The sequence below is a fragment of the Dendrobium catenatum genome, unplaced genomic scaffold, assembly GCF_001605985.2.
Source record: "Dendrobium catenatum unplaced genomic scaffold, ASM160598v2 fragScaff_scaffold_776, whole genome shotgun sequence".
NCBI classification, from domain to species: domain Eukaryota; kingdom Viridiplantae; phylum Streptophyta; class Magnoliopsida; order Asparagales; family Orchidaceae; genus Dendrobium; species Dendrobium catenatum.
The window spans coordinates 368,921-389,433 of record NW_021319238.1 but is presented as its reverse complement, the minus strand read 5'-3'; the positions used below and the strand labels follow the sequence as shown (position 1 = coordinate 389,433).

Below are 20,513 nucleotides of genomic sequence, written 5' to 3'. Positions count from 1 at the left end.
GTAGAGAGTTGTCTTCACAGCCGCCGAGCTCCTGTTCTCGCCTCCGCTCAAAATGTCGTGACTTCCGATTCGTACAGGAAGGGGGTGTCGTCGGAGAGCAAAGTCGAGCAGCCAGGAAGGATCGAGCGAGCTCCCGAGTTGCTTCCGATCAAACGTTGTAACTTCTGATCCGACTGGGAGGAGAAAGAGCGAGAGAGGGATCGGGAGATGAGAGTCGACGCGAGAGAGAGGGAGTGAGGCAGCGAAAGCTTTGCTCTCTCATTTCCTTCAGTATTTAACGACTCGAATGAGTCGTTCGAGCCTTATGCGAAGGTCGTGGGAAGAACAGCGACGACGTGGGAGGAGGTCGTGCGATGTGGTTCGGCAGAGGGTAGGTGAGATTTTGATTTATTTTGATTTTTTTTTCTTGGATACGGGTCAACAATTTTTTAATCGGACACGTTTTCGGTGTGTCGGACACGTGTCGGAGGAGTGTCGTGTCGGACACTGCATGCCTCTTTGAGGAGAAGTGTCGGTGCATCATAGACAGAGAGCAAATTTCACACACACACTAGTTCACGTCCCATTCAAAGAAATAAAAAGAGAATACAATTTTTAAAACTCTCAAACTCTCAATAGTAGACAACTGTAGCTACCTGTAAGCTCACTAAATCGCTGCTAGTACCACTTACCTGGAAGAAAGCAAACAAAACATTAGTACAACATACTAAAACAAAACATGTACTGATAAAACAACTAGACACTAAGGTAGAACTGGTATTGGTAAAACCAACAAGTACTAAAACAGATTAGTGCCGAAACAAACAAGTAAAAGACATGCTACTGAAGTAAGAAAACTACGAGCACTACTATAAGCAAAACCACAACACTTTATTGAAAGCAAGAGTAAAACATTAGTACGACATACTAAAATAAAACATATACTGATAAAACAACCAGATACTAAGGTAGAACTGGTACTAGTAAAACCAACAAGTACTAAAACAGATTAGTACCGAAACAAACAAGTAAAACATAGGCTACTGAAGTAAGAAAACTACGAGCACTACTACAAGCAAAACCACAACACTTTATTGAAAGCTAGAGTTAAAAGTACTTGTGTCAGGTGGTATAATGTGTAACTACTGTAAAGCTAGCCTAACGGGCAAATTTTAGCTAAAAGAGAATAAATTCCAGTTAAGTTAATGCACACAACCTCTCAAGAGGAGTTATAAGCCCTCTCAAGGGGAGTAATTAACCTTGATCCAAATGAACTAGGGGAAGCTTCTAATTGAAGCACACATGCAACCTCTAATTGAGGCCATAAGATTTGCTATTTGGACTACTTCCAAAGTGAAGCAGTAAGACCCGCTTTTAACCTACACACGAGCAGTCTTGTTTAGAGGGCAAGGTTGTAAGATCCATCCAATGGGTAACCTCTAATAGAGGCCATAAGACCCACTATTTGAGCTACTTTTAAGGGAAGCCATAAGACCCGCTATATGGGTCACTTCCAATGAAAGCCGTAAGCCCTGACCCAATTCCAAACTACAGGCAACTCCTAAATGAGTTTGTAAGGCCTAACCTAAATCTAAACTATAAGTAACCCCTAAATGGAGTCATAAGATAACCTAAATCTAAACTGCGGGCAACTCTTAAGCAGAGCCGTATGCCCTAACCCAAACCATATCAACCTATATCTATTCAGTTCAATTTACTCGAATCCCTAAGAGGAGGATACACATGGCTGCTAATTAGATTCTCTGTACGCTACAATCAACGATTGTTATTATTGGTAAACTGAAATCTATGATATACCCGGGATAACGTAACCATGAGATCTTGAATTGGTTTACCTCTATTCCCCACAACCAACACTTAAAAATGGTTACACATCTAAAAAACAATTCATCCTTAATTAAGAGTTCTTCTCCATGTTATGAGGGGTAATTAACTATGAGGACTTGCGCTCATAGGAAGTGGAACCATAGAACTAAAGAAACCATTATTTCGATCATCGGGGAAAATCTGGTTAATTTAAAATCAAATTTACCTCGAAGAAAAATGGCACCTAAAGCTTGCGACAATAGGGTTCGTGCGTTAGCGCCGTCTTTTCATGCGCAAATGGATTTTTGGCGACTCTGCTGTGGATCACTTCTCTCTCCATCTTTCGATGATATATATATATATATATATATATATATATATCTAATCATAAACATCTAAAAGTATGTATAGAAATGTTTATTTATTATAATTGCATATTTTTTGTGCAACAAAAGTCAGGTTGACTCTAATCCCTGCAAGTTTTATGCTTGTTGATGAAAAAATCGTCTGTTCAAAGCATGATAACTATAAAGTTGGGAGAAGGAATGAGAGTTTGATTTCCCCTAGCTGTTATTGATATTGGCCGTGATGGCCCCACACTACAATTTTGAACGGTTTCCGAAGTTTTCAACTTCCTTCTTGATGTCAATGAGACTGTAGTGACTCGGAAGATTACGATTAAGAGAACCGTTACACCACAATCTGACAATAGAAAGACTTTCAAGCGAAGTTCGGTATTCTCCAGGCTGTCCATTGCACCCATTATAGCCAAGAGAAATGCTTCCGAAGTTGAATTTTAATTTAAAGTTAATTGCTCAGGTCATTAATTAATTTAAATTTTAAAAATATTTAAAAACTATTTAATTATTTAGATTAAATTGATTGCTCAATTAATTTAATTAATTTAATTTTAATTTTAATTAAGTATTTAATTTAAAATTAATGAGTTCAATTAATAAGAATTTTTTAATTCTATTTTAATTAATTAAAATTTTGAATTAAATGTTCAATTAGTTTAAAATTTGATCATTATATGAATTTTAATTTTTGTATAAATTTATTTAAATTCTTTAATTTGATTTGAAATTGGTTAATGGATTAATTTTAAATGACAGTTTTAATTTGAAATTAATTTATTTTAAAATTTATATGTTAATGAAGTTCTCAAATTATAAGTTCATTAGCCTCTTGGGGTAATTTCCGCAGCTTCCCGGCATCCCCTTCCATAAAGTGAGGTTAGGAGGTCATTTGCCCTTTCAAGCCTGCCCATCCGGATAGATAATCAACAGCTGAGGGCTTCAGGACGTTATTTGATCCCAACATCAACATCTAATTATTGCGTAAGGCACATATCTGGTAATTTTAGATTTTTCTCATAATTTTGGTAGCCTCCCAGTATCTCCTTCCTGTGATGGATGGTCGAGAGGGCACTTGCCCTTTCATGTCCACCCAGTCGGATAGATAGTCAATGGTTGAGGGCTTCGGGATGTTGTCTGATCTCAAAATTGGCTTCAAGTTCATCCAATTGTGATTGAAGTGCCTCATATTTTTTTTTTATATATATTATATATGTATGCACACATATACATTATAATTATAATCATTTTCATAATAATTATTTGCAGATAACCCTCTTCCCTATTCATTCACACACTCATTGTTTCAAATTGGTGCGTTAAAGGAGGCGAACAAGCAGGTGGACTCGTTCGGATGTATAGATGAAACAAAGGTTGGCTTGAGGGTTCAATTGTGTAGTGTCGTAGGTACAGTCGTAGAATAGGGGTGTCAAAACGGGTCGGCGGGTCGGATTCAGGTCGAACCTATGTTGACTCGAGTCTAAACGGGTCAACCCGAACTCCTCCCATTTTTACAAACTGGTCAGGTATTTTAACCCTAATCCGGACCTGACCCGTGTGGGTCACCGGATTGACTCGACACGACTCGCATAGTTGTTTGATTCAAAAAAATGGGCGATTGCGACGTTAGGCGAGGCGGTAGGCTGTGTCGGTGCATCCCGCGGGTGTGGGATCGTCGTCGAGCACTAACGGGCCGGATGGACTAGACTAGGTGTGGGCATTTAGAGGATAGGACGGTGGATGGTAGTACGCAAGTCGAGAGGACGGAATGACGGACGCAACCAGATGGACTGGACTAGACATGGTACGCGAGAGTTGAAGTACGCTAGTAGATGTGGACGAACAAATGGACTGTGAGATTGGATTGTGGATTAGACATCACTGGATAGACTCATCTCGACACGGATGACAAGACGGACTTGACTAGATGCTCATGCAGAGACACATCAGATGTGCAGACGTGACACTGACTCGACAACCATTTTGCATATGGGTCAAATTGGGTTGGTTTCAGGTTTCTGAGTCAACCTGAACTCGACCTGATTTTGCATACGGGTCAAAAACTCAAACCCGAACCTAACCTGTATGGTAAATGGGTTGTCCCAAACCTGAAAATTTTGGGGTCAGGTCCAGGTCGGGCTTCGGGTTGTGTCAAATTTTGACACTCCTAGCGTAGGAGCAGTTGAGAGAATGCAGGGTAGTGTGGCTGGTCGTTCGGCTGGTCCGTGGATCGCGCCTTGATCACGATTGACAGAAAGTGGGAGGTGTAGAGTCGAGCTTTGATTGGAGGAAGCTGGACTCAGGAGGGTTCGCTCGGCTCTGGACGAACAAACAAATGAAACATCTAGAGACAGAGGCCCGATTGGGCTAATACCGTGAACTGGGGGCCGGACAGCATGGGTGGAGCGCAGGTGAGGTGTGGGAGGTGCTGTTCGGAGTTGAGTTTCGCTCCTTGGAGAAGGATTGAATTACTTGTGATTCACGTGAGTGCCGTGATCGGACGCGAGGTCACAATTTGTGTTTCATTTGTGCATAGGGCGGACGGTGCGGCTTTTTGAGTCATGAAATGAAGCAGGTAATGAGGGTTTTGAAACAGGATAGCAAGAGAGAGAGCCCGCGAGTTCAATCTTCGGATTACCGGGAAGCATAATCTTTTCAAATTCTTTCCTCTTTTCTTTTATATGAATTGAATGGGTGGTTACTGGTTATCTCTAGCGATTGTGGAGATGTTGTGGGATCATGCCATTTGGTTTGATTTTATTGCAGCCTCCCTAAAATATTTTTTTTTTAAATATGATTTCCACTAATGGGAGTATGGAAATTAATCAATTAAAGGCTCCTATAATGGTCCATTATTTGCGAACACTGTAGTATGCTTGAATCAGCCAAGTCTTTCCCTCCATTTAGACATGATTTAGCACTAGCAATTGTAGCAATAAATTTTAATTTTGACTGGCTTTAAATACAATGTTTCGCAAGCAACTATCAAGTTGTAGGAGCAAGTATGATAGTAGCATGCGGTTCTCACTATATCTGAGTTCAATAGAATATGATCATAAAAAAAAAATAAAAAAATTCTGGATGCAGCTACTTCACAAGTTTTCTATATTTCTTTTTTATGGTTGCATTTGCCGTCAAGGTCAACATCTCCATTGGTTTGTGGGTGATTAGTTGTTGAAAATTTCAGTTGAGTTTCCTATTTTCTTCTATAGAGTTTTGAAATAATTCATAAATTTTACTTCCTTGCTAGTAACTATAGTTTTAGATAATATGTGCAAGTTAAATTCATCATTGAAATATTACTTAGCTAAGTGTGGTGCACATATTTATTTTATTGTAGTGAATAAAATGTGTTATTTTAAAAAGATGATCTACTTTTATTAAGATAGAATTATGGCTGCTAAAAGTTTATGGTGATCCTGGGACAAAATCCATATTAACACATCCTCAAGGCTTACACGGAATATGGAAGTACATAATCCAATGTTATTTCTTTTACATCCTCAAGGCTTACACGGAATATGGAAGTACATAATCCAATGTTATTTCTTTTACCCTCTGCTGATGTTAAGTTTTTATGACCTTATACATGATACATCTTGTTTTAATCTAATTGAAGTATCTATCTTCTGTAATAATTATAATTTTATCCTCATCAAAGTTAGTCATAGTTCCAATGGCATGTAAGTCTAGAATAAGAAAATATCCTAAAGACTAATCAATAATATACAGACAAGTTTCATTAATCGAAAATTAGTTGTTAGGCATCACTGACTTACTAATTAATGCATCATATCTCGAAATGCTGCGTAATCTCTTTTGATGCAATCAAAGCAAGTTTGTTTTATTCTCATGGTATATAATGTAATAGCTACATTACTTAACACATTAATAACCTTATTTCTTACTCAAAGTTTAAGAATTAAGTATGTTCTATAAACATTCATCCTGTTCAGTACGTCTATTACTCAGCTTTATTTTTTTTTTTCGGGAATTTTGGTTGCCTTTTTCCATGTACCTTGTCCATGAAAACTTCATATTCTTAAGCATTGATTAAGAGTACCCTTGATGTGATTACCATAATGACCTTTTGCGGCCACGTTTGAGTATTTGCTATTTCCCATCTGAGCTACTTTTCCTTTTCTACTGTCTCAAGATTGTTCCGAGTCATTCTCTATCTACAAAAAAAAAAAAAAAAAATGATGCAGCGCACGTTTTCTCACAACATACATTTTGAATGCCTTAAAAAGACAGTTGGAAGCATCGAAAGTACCAAAAGGTGTGTATCATCTAACCTTGAAGAAGGCTTACATCATCACTCTGGTGTCCAAAATTCTGATAACGGATCTTTAATGGATATCAATACCGATTCTGAGCCTGAGACATGGAGGTCATGGAGTATTCAAAGGTCAGGAGATCCTTTATCCAACTTCGAAGGTAGTTTACTTCTGCAACAGCTATCCTTTATCTCTTGCTTTGTATGCTTTTAGTGATGCTATCTTTTATGCGCAGCTGCTGAAATTGTTGTCGAGGAAGACCAAAGAAAATCAGACATCAATTTTGTTAGTCGTTATTTATCAGGAAACGAGAAGGAAAATGTATTAACTGATCGATTGGCGTCTGGACCTATAAGTAGTGGAAACAATTGCCCTTATGATAATGACCAGGGAAGTCTCAAAAGTGAAATTATTGTATGTCTGCAGCACTTGGAATTACAGTTAACTTCTGCACTTCAATTATGTAAATTCAGGAGTTATGGCATTCATTCATGCATGGTACGTTGTTTTATCCTTTTAACTATGTGCTTTTAGGTTCTTGTAATCGATATTGCATTGAGCTAAGCATTCATCTGTCATTGCTTTTTTTGTCATGTTTTTATCTTTGTTAAAATAAATATACATTAGAATCGAATGAACCACTAAAAATGTGGCACTTTTTGGACTACTTAGGCTCTGCTGTTGTTCTGTTAGTGCAAATAGTTTGTGCATAAAGGATTTTCCATTGTTTTATTTCTTTCCTAATATGGTTATACTATGTCCACATCTTTATTTTTTATTTCCGAGTTGTTTTATATTCATATTGGCTCTATGTTACATTCTACTTTCTTTATGTAATGATTACTGTAGGGAAGCAATTATTTCTTTTCGGTTTGATTTGCTTTGTTAAAATAATCCTAAATTCATGGCTACACCTTTCTATTTATGACAATCCAGCAATCTGTAGACAACAACTTTCCTCCTACAATTATCTAACTATTCGTTGACAACAATTTTTCATTTAAAATAATTTAACAATCTGTGGATAACAAGCTTTCCATCTATAATAATATCATAATTCATGGACAACCTTTTTCATCGGGATATCTCATGATAAAGAAAAATAATCTCTATTGTTCCTTTAATATGAAAAATAAAGTAAAATGTTATTCTAAGATTAGATGAGGGCATTTAAAGAACATTAACAAAATTTTTTTTGTAAGATTCGAGATCTTACTGTGCATGAGGTAGCTAATATTATGTGAGAAAAAAGTAGTTAGTAATATTAAAAATTGTAAAGGATGTGCTTGGAGCATCAAAAGGAAAAGCTTCTAATAATAAAAATAGTTGGTGGTGGAATCAAAATGTCTCAGAAAAGATAAAAAATAAAAAGCTTTCTTATAAAAATTTGTTTAGATGTAAAAACTTTGAAAATTGGGAAAAATATTAGGAGGCTCATAAGGAATCTAAGAAAGTAATTTGCGTTGCAATGTTTTTTGTTTTTAATGATTTTTATAATTGATTAGATACTAAAGAGGGCAAAATATATATATATATATATATATATATATATATATATATATATATATATATAAAGTTAACCAAAGAGATAGGAGTAGTAAGGATTTAGTTCAAGTGAAGTGCATTAAAAATGAAAATCAAAAAGTGTTTTTTTTTTTAAGAGGATATTCAAGAAAGGTGGATAAGATATTTTGCTAAGCTTTTTAATGAAGATTGTGAAAAAATACGATTAACTTTAGTGACCTTAGCACTCTAAATGAAAACAGAGATTTTCCTTTTTATCCGCTTATTAGTAAAACTGAAATTAAAGAGGCTTTAAAGAAAATGAAATGTGAAAAAACTATTGGACCTTATGATATTCCAATAAAGGCGTGGAAATGCTTAGAAGATGAAGAAATTTCTTGGCTTACTAAACTTTTTAGTATTACTTTGAAGGCTAAAAGATGTCAAATGAGTGAAGAATGAGTCTGCTGATTCCTATTTTTAAGAATAAAAGTGATGCGCAAGATTGTGAGAATTGTAGAAGATATTCAACATAGATGGATGATATATTTTGATAAGCTTTTCAATGAAGATTGAGATAATACGATTCTAAATGAAAATAATTTTTTTTTGCTTTTATTGCCATATCAAAGTTAGAGAGGCATTCAAGAAAATGAATTGTGAAAAAGTTTTTTGACCTGATGATATTTAATAGAGGTATATAAAAGCTTAGAAGATGAATAAATTTCTTGGCTCACGTAACTTTTTTATTTCTATTTTGAAGACTAAAAAAATGCCAGATGAGTGGAGGAGTCTTATGATTCCTATTTTTAAGAATAAAGGTGATCCACAAGAGTGTGCGAATTATAAAAGAATTAAATTATGTGTCATACTTTAAAACTATGGGAGAGAGTTATTTAGCATAGGTTACAACGTGATACTAATGTTTCTCAAAATCAATTTGGATTCTTGTCGGGTAGGTCTACAGTGGAAGCTATACATTTATTGAGAGGTTTGATGGAGAAGTATAGAGAGAACAAGGTGGATTTATATATGATATTTATTGATTTAGAGAAAGCATATGATAAAAGTTCCAAGAGAAGTGCTATGGAGAGTTCTAGAAAAGAAAGGGTTAATATTGTTTATATTCAAGTCATTAAGGATATGTATGCAAGAGCTATTACTTGTATTCAAACACAAGGTGGTTTAACCAAGTATTTAACATAGAAAATCTCTATTTACCATTCCTGTTAGGGTTGGCTATTTATATTTGCCGACAGGAGATGGTTTTGAGTCATAGTTCTTGATGTTAGTAGACCTTGTCATTAAGGCCAAACCCTCCATGGCATGGTTGGAAATTATGAATCCCCTTCCCCTTCTTGGTAATGGTAAATCCTATTTATCGGTAATTTGTACCCTATTTATCGGTACATTTAATCTAGTAAAAAATCATAAATTCAATCTTTTAGCTAACATTTTAAAAGAGTTATATCTTTGCTCATGCCATTTGAGTGCAGTAATAATGATTCATCTCTTATCACAAGCCTTATGATAGATTGGAATATTTTTTTGATGGATCGTCCTACTTTGTGGATGAGATTTTGTTCTTCATTTCATAAATTTGTACAGATCATAGATTTTATAATACATTTGATTTAGTGTATCCATATTTTTTGTTGAATGAAGGAATATGCTTATGTCACATATCTTAGGAACTATTGAGTTCTTCAATCAGGATATCACCATAAAGCCATGTTCATCCCAAAAATTAAACGTGGGATAGCCTTTTGCTCAGATCAGATGCTATGTAAATGACTCACATTTTATTATCTCTTTAAGGATGTGTGAACCAATTGTGAGCACTGGAGATTGTTCTTTCCATTCAATTGATATATTAAATGGATATTTTGCAATCCTCCTGTTGAACTTGAATAGTCATCTTCATTTCCAAAGGAACCCATGATGAAGGGACATGGAGAGGGAAACTTGTGGTAGTAATTAGTTTGCAACAAAAAGGGCATAAAAAGACTATAGTGATAAAAGCTACAAACTATATGAAGAATAGAAGGAAAGGAAGAGAATGCAGTGATAAAGGCTACAAGATTATGACAATACGAAATGAAGGCGACAACTTTGGGAAAACCAGGAAAGGAAAAAAACGTTAAGCTTTGATACCATGCTAAGAATTAGAGGATTGATTGCATCTCATTCCAACATGTACATAATTTATATAATCCTAGGAGAATTTCTAATAGGAAGCATATGAAATAAGAGAATAAAAATAAGTTCAATCATTCTCCGAATTAGCAAGGATCCCACGGATCCATGGTGCGGCGGTGAGGGGATGGAATTAGGCAGGAGCCGTTGGTGGTCTTACTGGCTCAGAGGCAGAAATCAAGGAGTGCAGTTGGTGCTTTGGCTTTGAGGTAGAAGCATGGGCATGGATCTTGGCAGGTTGAGGAGGAAATTCATGGAGCATTTTTCAAATTCTAACCTTAATTGGCACAGGTCATTCCTAATGAAATAATAATGATGTAATTAAAATCTTAATTAATCTCAAATTAACCTAAATAATTTGATAATTATAAAATGCTACTGGAAACTGAATGGCAATTATTCCTGATTGCCTCAGGTTTCGGTGGATCCAAACTGGAACGTGAGGTGGCAGTTTTTCAATCTCCTGCGCCTTTATGCTGTATGCTGACTTATGATGAAAAGGATGCATCCAATTCAAGCATCTCTTATATTCACCAATTGTGGATGGAAAGAAGTTTTAATTGCTTGCAACATGGTGGATATCTCCATTTTGTATTCCTGATCGTTGTAATTTCCTTATTTTGTTTATTTTGCTAGCATTTTAATTCATTTCTTGTGCATAAATTTTGATGATTCCAAATTATTTCTCTCCTAAAATTTAGAAGCCTTATTGTATTTTTCTTTCCATAAGATTATTGTAATATGGTTGTATTTAAATCCTATGCCATTTGGCTGTGTTAAGGAAGAGAAATAAAATAATACTTTCTTCCTTTTCTTTCTTCTATTTTTTCCAATGTCTAACATGATATTAAAGCCCATTCACCATTGAAGGAAGATGGTCCACTGACACAAGATGGCCTTGAATGGGTCAAGCAAAGATTGGGAGGAGGTTCAAATCATCCTTCTAATTGCCAAGCCTTAACACCAATTCATTAACCTTTATGGAGCACTCACATCTTCAAATTACTTCTTACAAACTAAATGTTATGAATTGTTTTCAAAGGTTTCATTTTGTTCAAATAGTCATTTTGAAGAAGTGAAAAAAATTGAATACTTCAATGGTATAACTAGACAATCTGGACTAAATGATTCTTTTGTTTCTCCACTTGGAATATCAATAATGCATTGGTAATGTCATCTTTTTATTTTAATTGAAGAATACATTGGATATATTTGTTTAACTTAGAACGCTTTAAATACTGTTCTAGAGAAGGTAAATATAACATATTCTGACAGTGAAACATTGAAAATTAAAAAATTATGTGAATTATGGGATAAAGCCCATGATCTCAAACTTGGGAGCATGATCCCATTGTATAATTTATAACTCTCACTAACATTTGGTATGAATTGGGCCTATTTGAACCAAATGACTAATGTGGGGAGTGTGCTGAGAAATTCATTTAACTAGTGGATTAAATTAGAGGTTTTGATTTTCTTGCTGGTCTTAACAAACATCTTGATGAAGTTTATGAAAGGATGGTTGGGTTCAAACCAGTACCCTAAATATAATGTGTTCGGCGAAGCTTAAAGAGGGGAATATATATATAAATATATATATATTTGGAAACACCAAGTGCTCTCTCCAAATTGAGATATTGGCTCTTGTTGCTAGGTGTATATGGAAAATTTAGTGAACTAGCCATCCTCATGATTCAAGATGTGCAAAAAGAGGCAATTATTGATGTGATATATATAAGAAACCCAATTATATAAGGGAGACTTGCTATGATTAGACAGGACCAACTTTTAATCCTTCATCCTTTCCAATCACTTAAGACGAGTATAAACGAATGGCAATTTGTCAAGGCATCAAAAATTTTATTATAAACGAATCTTTTAATACAGGAATTCCCAGATACTATAGTCATGTAAATAAGATGGATAATCAAGAAATAAGATAACAACATAGCCATATATGTAACATGTTCACGTTTTAGACAACAGTGATACTGAATGCTAGTGAATTTATTTGGCTTTCAGGCATAAAGAAGTCTAATCTTTGGCATGAGGACTTGCCCCTTTTTTCTGTGAAATATTAGAATTAAGTAATGAGCAAACAATAGCTCTGTAGAAAATAAATGATGTGATCATATCTGACCGTTAAGGCTTAGGATAAACTCAGAAATAAACTTTTACAATCTAATTTCATTCCTTGAGAATATGCATGAAATTTTGAATGATATAATCCTATAAAACAATAAACATGAATAGAATTCCCTTAAACAGGATGTTACAACAATAACATAAATTTACAAATAAATCTGCAAACCACTAGGTTTTAATCTGCATAAAATTTTCCCTACACAACAGCGTAGACAATTGTTGCTATTCAGCAAAACTAATGAACAAAACTGTCAATAATGCCTTTAAATTAAGATTTCAAGAATCGATCAAAAGCTAATATTTAAGGAAAAAAGAAATCTTTACATAACATGCATTCATCTGAACTACTACATTGGAAGCTCACTTAGGAGGTCGTCTTACTTTGACAGCAATCTGACTTCAATTAAAGATTGGATTTGTATCCAAGCACGAAGGAAAAAAGCATTGGTCAACATATTACTATTAAGATATTCTTTGAAAGGATGGACCTGCGAAAGAAGGGGAAAGTGTATTTGTCTTGGGATACACCTCTTGGGTGCATTTTGATAAACAACAAAAGTGAAATGCATGAGGCAATCATGGTCATTGGGTGGGCTTTGATCATGACGTTCTAGAATAAGATATTAGGTTGGGATTGTAACACCCCACAACATCCCTTAACAATACTGAAAGTATTATTAACACATTTAATATGTTTATCATTTATCATGAAAATGCTTTGCAACAATTGAATATTGTTATATAAGATCTAACAATTATCATTCATCTCATCAAACAGAAGCATCTAATAATTTAAAATTTCAACAAAGACATAGTTACATAGCCACTAAGGAAAATCACATAAATCCAAAGTAATAAAACATTGAACTGCTTACTAACCTTAAGTGTAGACTTCACAAACCATATAAATACTAACATAAAATAAGAAATAACTTGTAATTTAATTTGCAACAATCTTTTCCTTTCCATTTTCTGTAACAACAGTCAGTAGAAAAATATTAGTGAGTTATGAGGCTCAATAAGCTTTGCATATGAAATAATAATTAACTTACAAAAATTTTAATAAATCAGAGCACTTAAATTATCATTGAAATAACTTACTCTTACTTATAAAACATTATAAAATCATAATTAACATTAGTCTTTAATTATTGTGAAGTTTACACTAAATATCAAATTTAGTCGGTAAAAGTTTTGACTACATTTTTATAACAATATTCAACGGAGTCCAGGTAAACCTGAGATTATCTCCATTGAATTATATAGAGGTCCCTTTTTGCCTCTTTAGAGATCCATTTTGCTCCACCTGCTATGTAGGTATAATATTCTCGGGGTTCATTTTGCCCCACTTATAATGTAGTCACTTGTATAGGAACCTTTTTGTACCAACTACACTGGTATGTTATACATCATATATAGCCAAACTTTACATTAAATTAATATTTATTAAGCTTCCCATAATCAAACTTTTTACTTTTCCCATGCCTTCATAATACTATTTTTGATATACCATTGGTATAGAGAAACAAGTACGTCAAGAGTTAAAATATCACTTCATTTTCAGACATTTCCAAATAGGGAAATCATTAAATACTCATTTTCATTTTACTCTTAATCCTATTCATTCAAATTTGCATATGATATCTCATACAAGAATAATTGGTTCTTATATGGAAATATTCAAGATCATCGATCTACTTTAACAATTAGCTTTCTAAATTATCATGAAAAGAAAGTACATGTTAACAATGATAAAACATACTCTTTTATTTAAAATTTTGCATCACTTGCTTCCTTGCCAAGCTATCTCCTCCAATTCTCAACTTTGTATCATTCTACGATTGTAAGTCATCTCGAAATTTTCTATATGCATGTATGTATCTGATGTATCCTAACATTAGGATTGATATACACTTCTTTAGAACATTAATGAATTTATATGATATGAAAGATAATGATAAGTATCCGAATTCTTATTTTTCTTCCAATATTCTTATCTTCTACTTTTTCTCTAAACTTCCTTTTTCTTCTTATCCTCCAAATCCTTCCAAAGTTTACTGTTCACTATTTTCAAATCAGTTTACATACATATCAAACTATAATTCATCATATAAATCTAAATCAAATATAGAAATCTTTGTAACAAATTTCTAGTAACTTCATTTCCACTTACATGAACTGTTTAATTTTTCTTCAAAAAATCCTTCAACACTAAGCCGCAAATTTGCTACAGGAATTCAGAAATTTTCCCTTATGCCTTCCCTAACCGAACATGGATAGAAGGATTTTTGGATATTTCTAAATGATTCAGCAAAGTACCCGGATTCTGTTGCAGCCAAACATTGCTACAGTGCTGTGATTACTGTAGCGAATTTTGCTATAGTAATTTCTGTGCATAGCGAACTAGCCTTGTGCCGAAATCCTCCCAAACATTCTTCCTGTATTAGCCGCAAAAACATTTCTCTGGCCAAACAAAGTGCAGGAAAAACTGCACCGAAATTTTCTTCACTTCTCTGCTCACAGACGAATCCTCTTCTATTTCTTGCGAAATTGCTTGACGGTTCTCTTTGCACTGACTTCCTCTCTAGCAATTAATCTGATAGGATACCATTTTCCACGGTTATACACAAAACTAATGGGAAGTGGGCCCCATTATCTAACCGCCTACTTCAAAAGTCACTAGAAAAAGCATCTATGATCATATTTATCTATGTAGTCTTTAAATTATTCTAATAATCATTTTATCTAACTTACTAATAACATTAAAAAAATATTACTACCTCATTATCTAAACATTAACATAATTAATTTAAATCATTAGTTACCTGACAAAGGCTTGATGTTGTTGTTGTTGTTGTTGTTGTAGTTACCTGACAAAATTTTTTGGGATCTTACAGGGACATTGGGGAGAAAATAGAGAATTCAACGGAAATGGCACAGGGAGAGATGGTAGTGGATGAATGGAGAATTCGGCTGATGATGAGGGTTGAGAATGAGACTGGAGACAATGTTGTAAATTAGGAAGGGTTCAAGACAATGGTAAGAATGGAAAAATTCAAGTGAGAGATGGGGTATCTTTGCAAGAGGTGTTAAAGCATTCTTGAGGCATTAATGGTGTGGTTTATGCAAATGGTCGATATGATCATAATCAATGATGCATCCAATGAGCGGTGCAGCAGAATGAGGTGAGCTCAAAAGGGTTGATGAACTTGTTGACGTTACAGATGGGGCCAAGGGTAGCATAAAAAGGATCTGCGTGGAGGGAGAGCTACTAAAGAAGATAAAGGGACTGATGTGGAGCAGGTGTTTATATTCACAAGAATACAAATAGCGTTGCCTGCTATTTATTTAGAGTGACTGACAAAATCATGACCTTGCTTCTTGGCTTTAAATTTTTAAGAACTTAGTTTCTATTTAGCATTTTGGTTTTAAGATTAATGAGAAAAGAAAAAGGACAGTATTTTGTTAATTATTTAAGAATTGAATCCGTAAGTCTCACTACAAGGTTATTGGAGAAGGGTAGTTCAAAATTGCTTAGAAAAATCTTGATGATATCAACAACTAATGTTATTTTATGCTAAGAGAATATATATAAACATGATTATTTGCCAAAGTTGCTGTTGCGTCCTGGAGTATTCGCGGCGGTAGAGAAATATATAGTTTAATGTCTTAACATTGTACGAAGATCCATCACACAATCAGATAAAAGAGAGGGTGTAGCATTTATAAGAGACACCAGAGTTTTTACGTGGAAACCCCTGAAAAAGGGGGAAACACCATGGGTCTAGCCAAGTTTGAATGATTCCACTAGTAATTGCAATCGATTACAAACGAGGCCCTTATTATGGAGAAGGCCTTGGCTTAATGGTACAAATATCCATCATATAGAGCGCATTACATGGTGGGAGTTACAATAATCAACATAGACATGTTTGTTTGGTTGGAAGGGCCGTAGTCGGCAGGAGACATAAGTCAGAAAGACCGTTGTTTGACGATGTAAGTCAGAAGGACCATAGTAGGTGATGGAGGTCAGAAGGACCATAGTAGGCGATGGAGGTCGGAAGGACCGTAGTCGGCAGGAAATTGTGGTCTAAAAGACGGTTGTAGTAGGGCGGTACTCTGGTAGAACTCTGGGTGTCAGGTAGTGGCCCAGTAGAAGTCCGGGCCTCAGGTGGTGTTTTGGTGGAGTATAGGGCCTCAAGTGGCGGTTTGGCGTAAGTCCGAGCCTTAAGTGGTGGCCTGGTGAAGCAAAGGGCCTCAAGCGATGGTTCGATGGAAGTCCGGGCATTAGGTGGTGGTCCAGCGGAGGTAAGGGCCTTAAGTAGTGGTCCGGCGGAGAAACGGCATTAGATAGTGGTCCGACAGAGGTAAGGGCCTCAAGTAGTGGTCCGGCGGAGCAACAACGTCAGGCAGTGGTTTGGCGGAGGTGAGGGCCTCAAGTGATGGTCTGGCGGAGCAACGATGTCAAGCGGTGGTCCGGCGGAGGTAAGGGCCTCAAGTGGTGGTTCGGCGGAACAACGGCGTCAGGCGGTGGTCCGGCGGAGGTGAGGGCCTCATGTGGTGGTCCGGCGAAGGCGAGGGCCTCATGTGGTGGTCCGGCAGAGCAACGATGTCAGGCGGTGGTACGGCGGAGGTGAGGGCCTCAAGTAGTGGTCCGACGGAGCAACGACGTCAGGTGGTGATCCGGCGGAGGAGAAGACCTCAAGTTGTGGTCCGGCAAAGGTGAGGACCTCAAGTGGTGGTCCGGCGAAGTCAAGGGCCTCAAGTGGTGGTCCGGCGAAGGTCCGGCGGTGGTCCGGCGAAACTCTGGCGGTGGTCGAGGAGGAGCTTCTTCCTTCTCTTCTCTTCTCTTCTTGCTTCCATCCCCTTTCAAGAGAAATGAGGGGTCTATTTATAGGTTTTCTGGAGTGGCATGACCCGTAAATATGTGAGAGATCATGGACAAATGTGGAGTGGTTCAATGGACGGTCGATATTGAATCCCTTGATCATGGATCGTTCGTCAGACATTTGAAGGTCTTAATGGTGTCGGAATTTGGCGATCTTGGGCTCGTTGGATTCGTCTCGTCGAGCCGCTCGATTCGAATATAAGCATGTTATGTTTGGAAATCGTTTGGTAATCCAAATTGTGGTTCAAACCTTCCGACAACGCTTCGGTTCCTTGGTTTGGACTCATTTGGGCTCGGTTTGAGTCGAATTTGGTGTCGTTGGGTTTGTATTTCCGAGACGCTCAGTTTGACTATAAGTTTGTTGAAATCGGAGTTCAATGATCACGGATTTAATTTTTGAAGTTTCCTGCTTGATTTTTCATTGAGATTCATGCCCGATCAAGATAATTTTTTAATGATATATCAGTTGCCCCCCTATTTTCAGACGTGAAAATTTCAGAAGTCCGAAATAATTATCTCTATCTTTGATAATTTTTTATGTGATTTGAAACTTGAAAATAACATAATCTCGAATGTAGAAATCCCAAATACTTTCATAAGTTTTAAAATTGGTCGCTGATGTTGTTGCCGCCCATCTTTTTAGGGCACACAGCTTGAGCGGCTGCAGATACATTAATAATGCTTCGATGTTCATTTGTTCACCGAGACCATCCCCATTGCTATAGAAAATTTGACTCCTTTTTTTTCAAAATGAAATGTTTGAATCATAAATAATTTTTCTTATTATTAAATTGATGGGCTACAGCTTTTTAAAATCTCCTCCTCTCTTTCAACTGAGGCATTCCCTATCCAGAACCGGGGCCCCTCTTTACAAGAAGGAAACTTCTCCCTCTTTCTTCTTCTTCTTTCATTTGAGGCCTTCTTCTCATGTCGAGGCCCGGGGCCCCTCTCTGCAAGAAGGATACTTCTCTCCCTTCCGCCCTTCTCCACTTCTGCCCTCTTCCTATACGGGAGGCTTTCCCCTGCTTTTGGATAGGTGGTATCCCTTATCCGACTCCAGGATCCCTGCCTATACTGAGGGCATGTCGGGTAGGAGTTATCTTACGATGGACAGAAGTCCGACGAAGGGTGGAAATTTGGCGTCGAGTAGAAGTTCGACGATGTGCATAAATTCAACGTCCGGTAGAATTCTGACGTCGGGGAGAAGTACAACAATGGATACAAATTCAATGTCGGGTAGAAGCTCGACGAATATCCATCGATAGGCAGGAGTATGACATTGGGTACAAGACCGACGAAAGTCTATCGACAGGCAGAAGTCCGACGACGAGTTGAAGTCCAACGACGGGCAGAAGTCCGACGTCGAGTAGAAGTAAAGCATTGGGTAGAAGACCGACGAAAGTCCATCGACGGGCAGAAGTCCGACAACGAGTAGAAGTCCGACGACGGGCAGAAGTCTGACGTCGAGTAGAAATAAAGCATCGGGTAGAATACCAACGAAAGTCCATTGATGGGCAGAAGCCCGACAACGAGTAGAAGTCGGACGACGGGCAGAAGTCCGACGTTGAGTAGAAGTCCGACGACGGGCAGAAGTCCGACGACGGGCAGAAGTCCGACGACGGGCAGAAGTCTGACGTCGAGTAGAAGTAAAGCATTGGGTAGAAGACCGACGAAAGTCCATCTACGGGCATAAGTCCGACGACGATTAGAAGTCCGACGACGGACAGAAGTTTGACGTCAAGTAGAAGTAAAGCAACGGGTAGAAGACCGAAGAAAGTCCATCGACGGGCAGAAGTTCGACGATGGGTAGAAGTCCGACGACAGGCAGAAGTCCGACGTCGAGTAGAAGTAAAGCATCGGGTAGAAGACCAACGAAAGTCCATCAATGGGCAGAAGTCTGATGACGATTAGAAGTTTGACAACGGGCAGAAGTCCGACGTCAAGTAGAAGTAAAGCATCAAGTAGAAGACCGATGAAAGTCCATCGATAGGCAGAAGTTCGAAGATGGGTAGTAGTCCGACGGCAGACAGAAGTCCGACGTCGGGTAGAAGTACGACGTGGGAAGTCCGTCAACGGGTAGTAGTCCGACGACGAGTAGAAATTCTACTTCGAGTAGAAGCCCAACAAAAGTCCAGCAACGGGCAGGAGTTCGACATCGCGTAGAAGCCCAATGAAAGTTCGGCAACGAGCAAGATTCTCGCATCGGGTAGAAGTACGGTATCAGGTAGAAGATCAACGATAGTCCCACAACGAACAGAAGTCTGTCGTCGGGTAGAAGATTGACGATAGTCCCACAATGGGTAGAAGTCTGTCATCGGGCAGGTGTACGACATTGGTTAGAAGTGCAGCATCGGGAAGAAGATCGACGACGGTAGAAATTCAACGTTGGGTAAAAGGTTGACAAATGCCCGAAGAAGGATAACGATGGGCATAAGTTCGAAGTCAGGAAGAAATTTGATGAATGTCCGGGGCCAGAAGTCTGACGCTGGGTAAAAGTATTACATCAGGTAGAAGACTGACGAAAGTCCATCGACGGGCAGAAATCCGACGATGGGTAGGAGTCCGATTGCAAGCAAAGGTCCGACATTGGATAGAATTACTATGTCGGGTAGAAGACCGACGAAAGTCCATCGACGGATTTAAGTCCAACGATGGGTAGAAGTACTATGTCTGGTAGAAGACAGACGAAAGTCCATTGACAAGCAGAAGTCCGACAATTGTTAGAAATTTAACTTTGTGGAGAAGCCCGATGGAAGTCCATCAACGGCATTCTGACGACGTTAACCAAAGACGTAAAACCTATCCAAGATTTATGTCAGTTTCTACTTGATGATTTTAATCTGTTTGAAAGAGGTTAAAATGATTCACCAAGGATGTAAGACCTATCCAATGTTTTATGTCAGAGCCTTTGCTCGATGACCTTAACCTGTATGAAAGAGGTCGAGAGAATGCACCAAGGATGTAAGACCTATCAGAGGTTGTATGTCAGAGCCTTTGCTCGATGATGTTAACCTGTGTGGAAGAGCTCGAGAGAATCCACCAAGGATGTTAGATCTATCTGAGGTGAATATCAGAGCCTTTGATCAATAACGTTAACTTGTGTGGAAGAGGTCGAGAGAATCCACCAAGAATGTAAGACCTATCCTTGGTTGTATGTCAGAGCCTTTGCTCGATGACGTTAACCTGCGTGGAAGAGGTCGAGAGTATTCGCCAGGGATATAAGACCTATCCGAGGTTGTATGTCAGAGCCTTTGCTCGATGACCTTAACATGTGTGAAAGAGGTCGAGAGAATTCACCAAGGATGTAAGACCTATCCGAGGTTGTATGTCAGAGCCTTTGCT

The 20,513-nt window shown here is 37.4% G+C and overlaps 1 protein-coding gene across 2 annotated transcripts in view; it reads left to right on the top strand.

Annotated features, from left to right (window-relative positions):
• Positions 1–20,513, top strand: part of LOC110113362 (protein PTST homolog 2, chloroplastic) — a 48,919-nt gene that overhangs the window by 15,475 nt on the left and 12,931 nt on the right. The window contains exons 3-4 of one of the 2 annotated variants that reach the window (XM_020845909.2): positions 6,413–6,599; positions 6,675–6,937. In XM_020845909.2, the coding sequence (XP_020701568.1) occupies positions 6,413–6,599; positions 6,675–6,937 (450 nt within the window). The remainder of the gene's footprint in view (positions 1–6,412; positions 6,600–6,674; positions 6,938–20,513) is intronic. The other variant, XM_020845908.2, reaches the window with a different exon arrangement.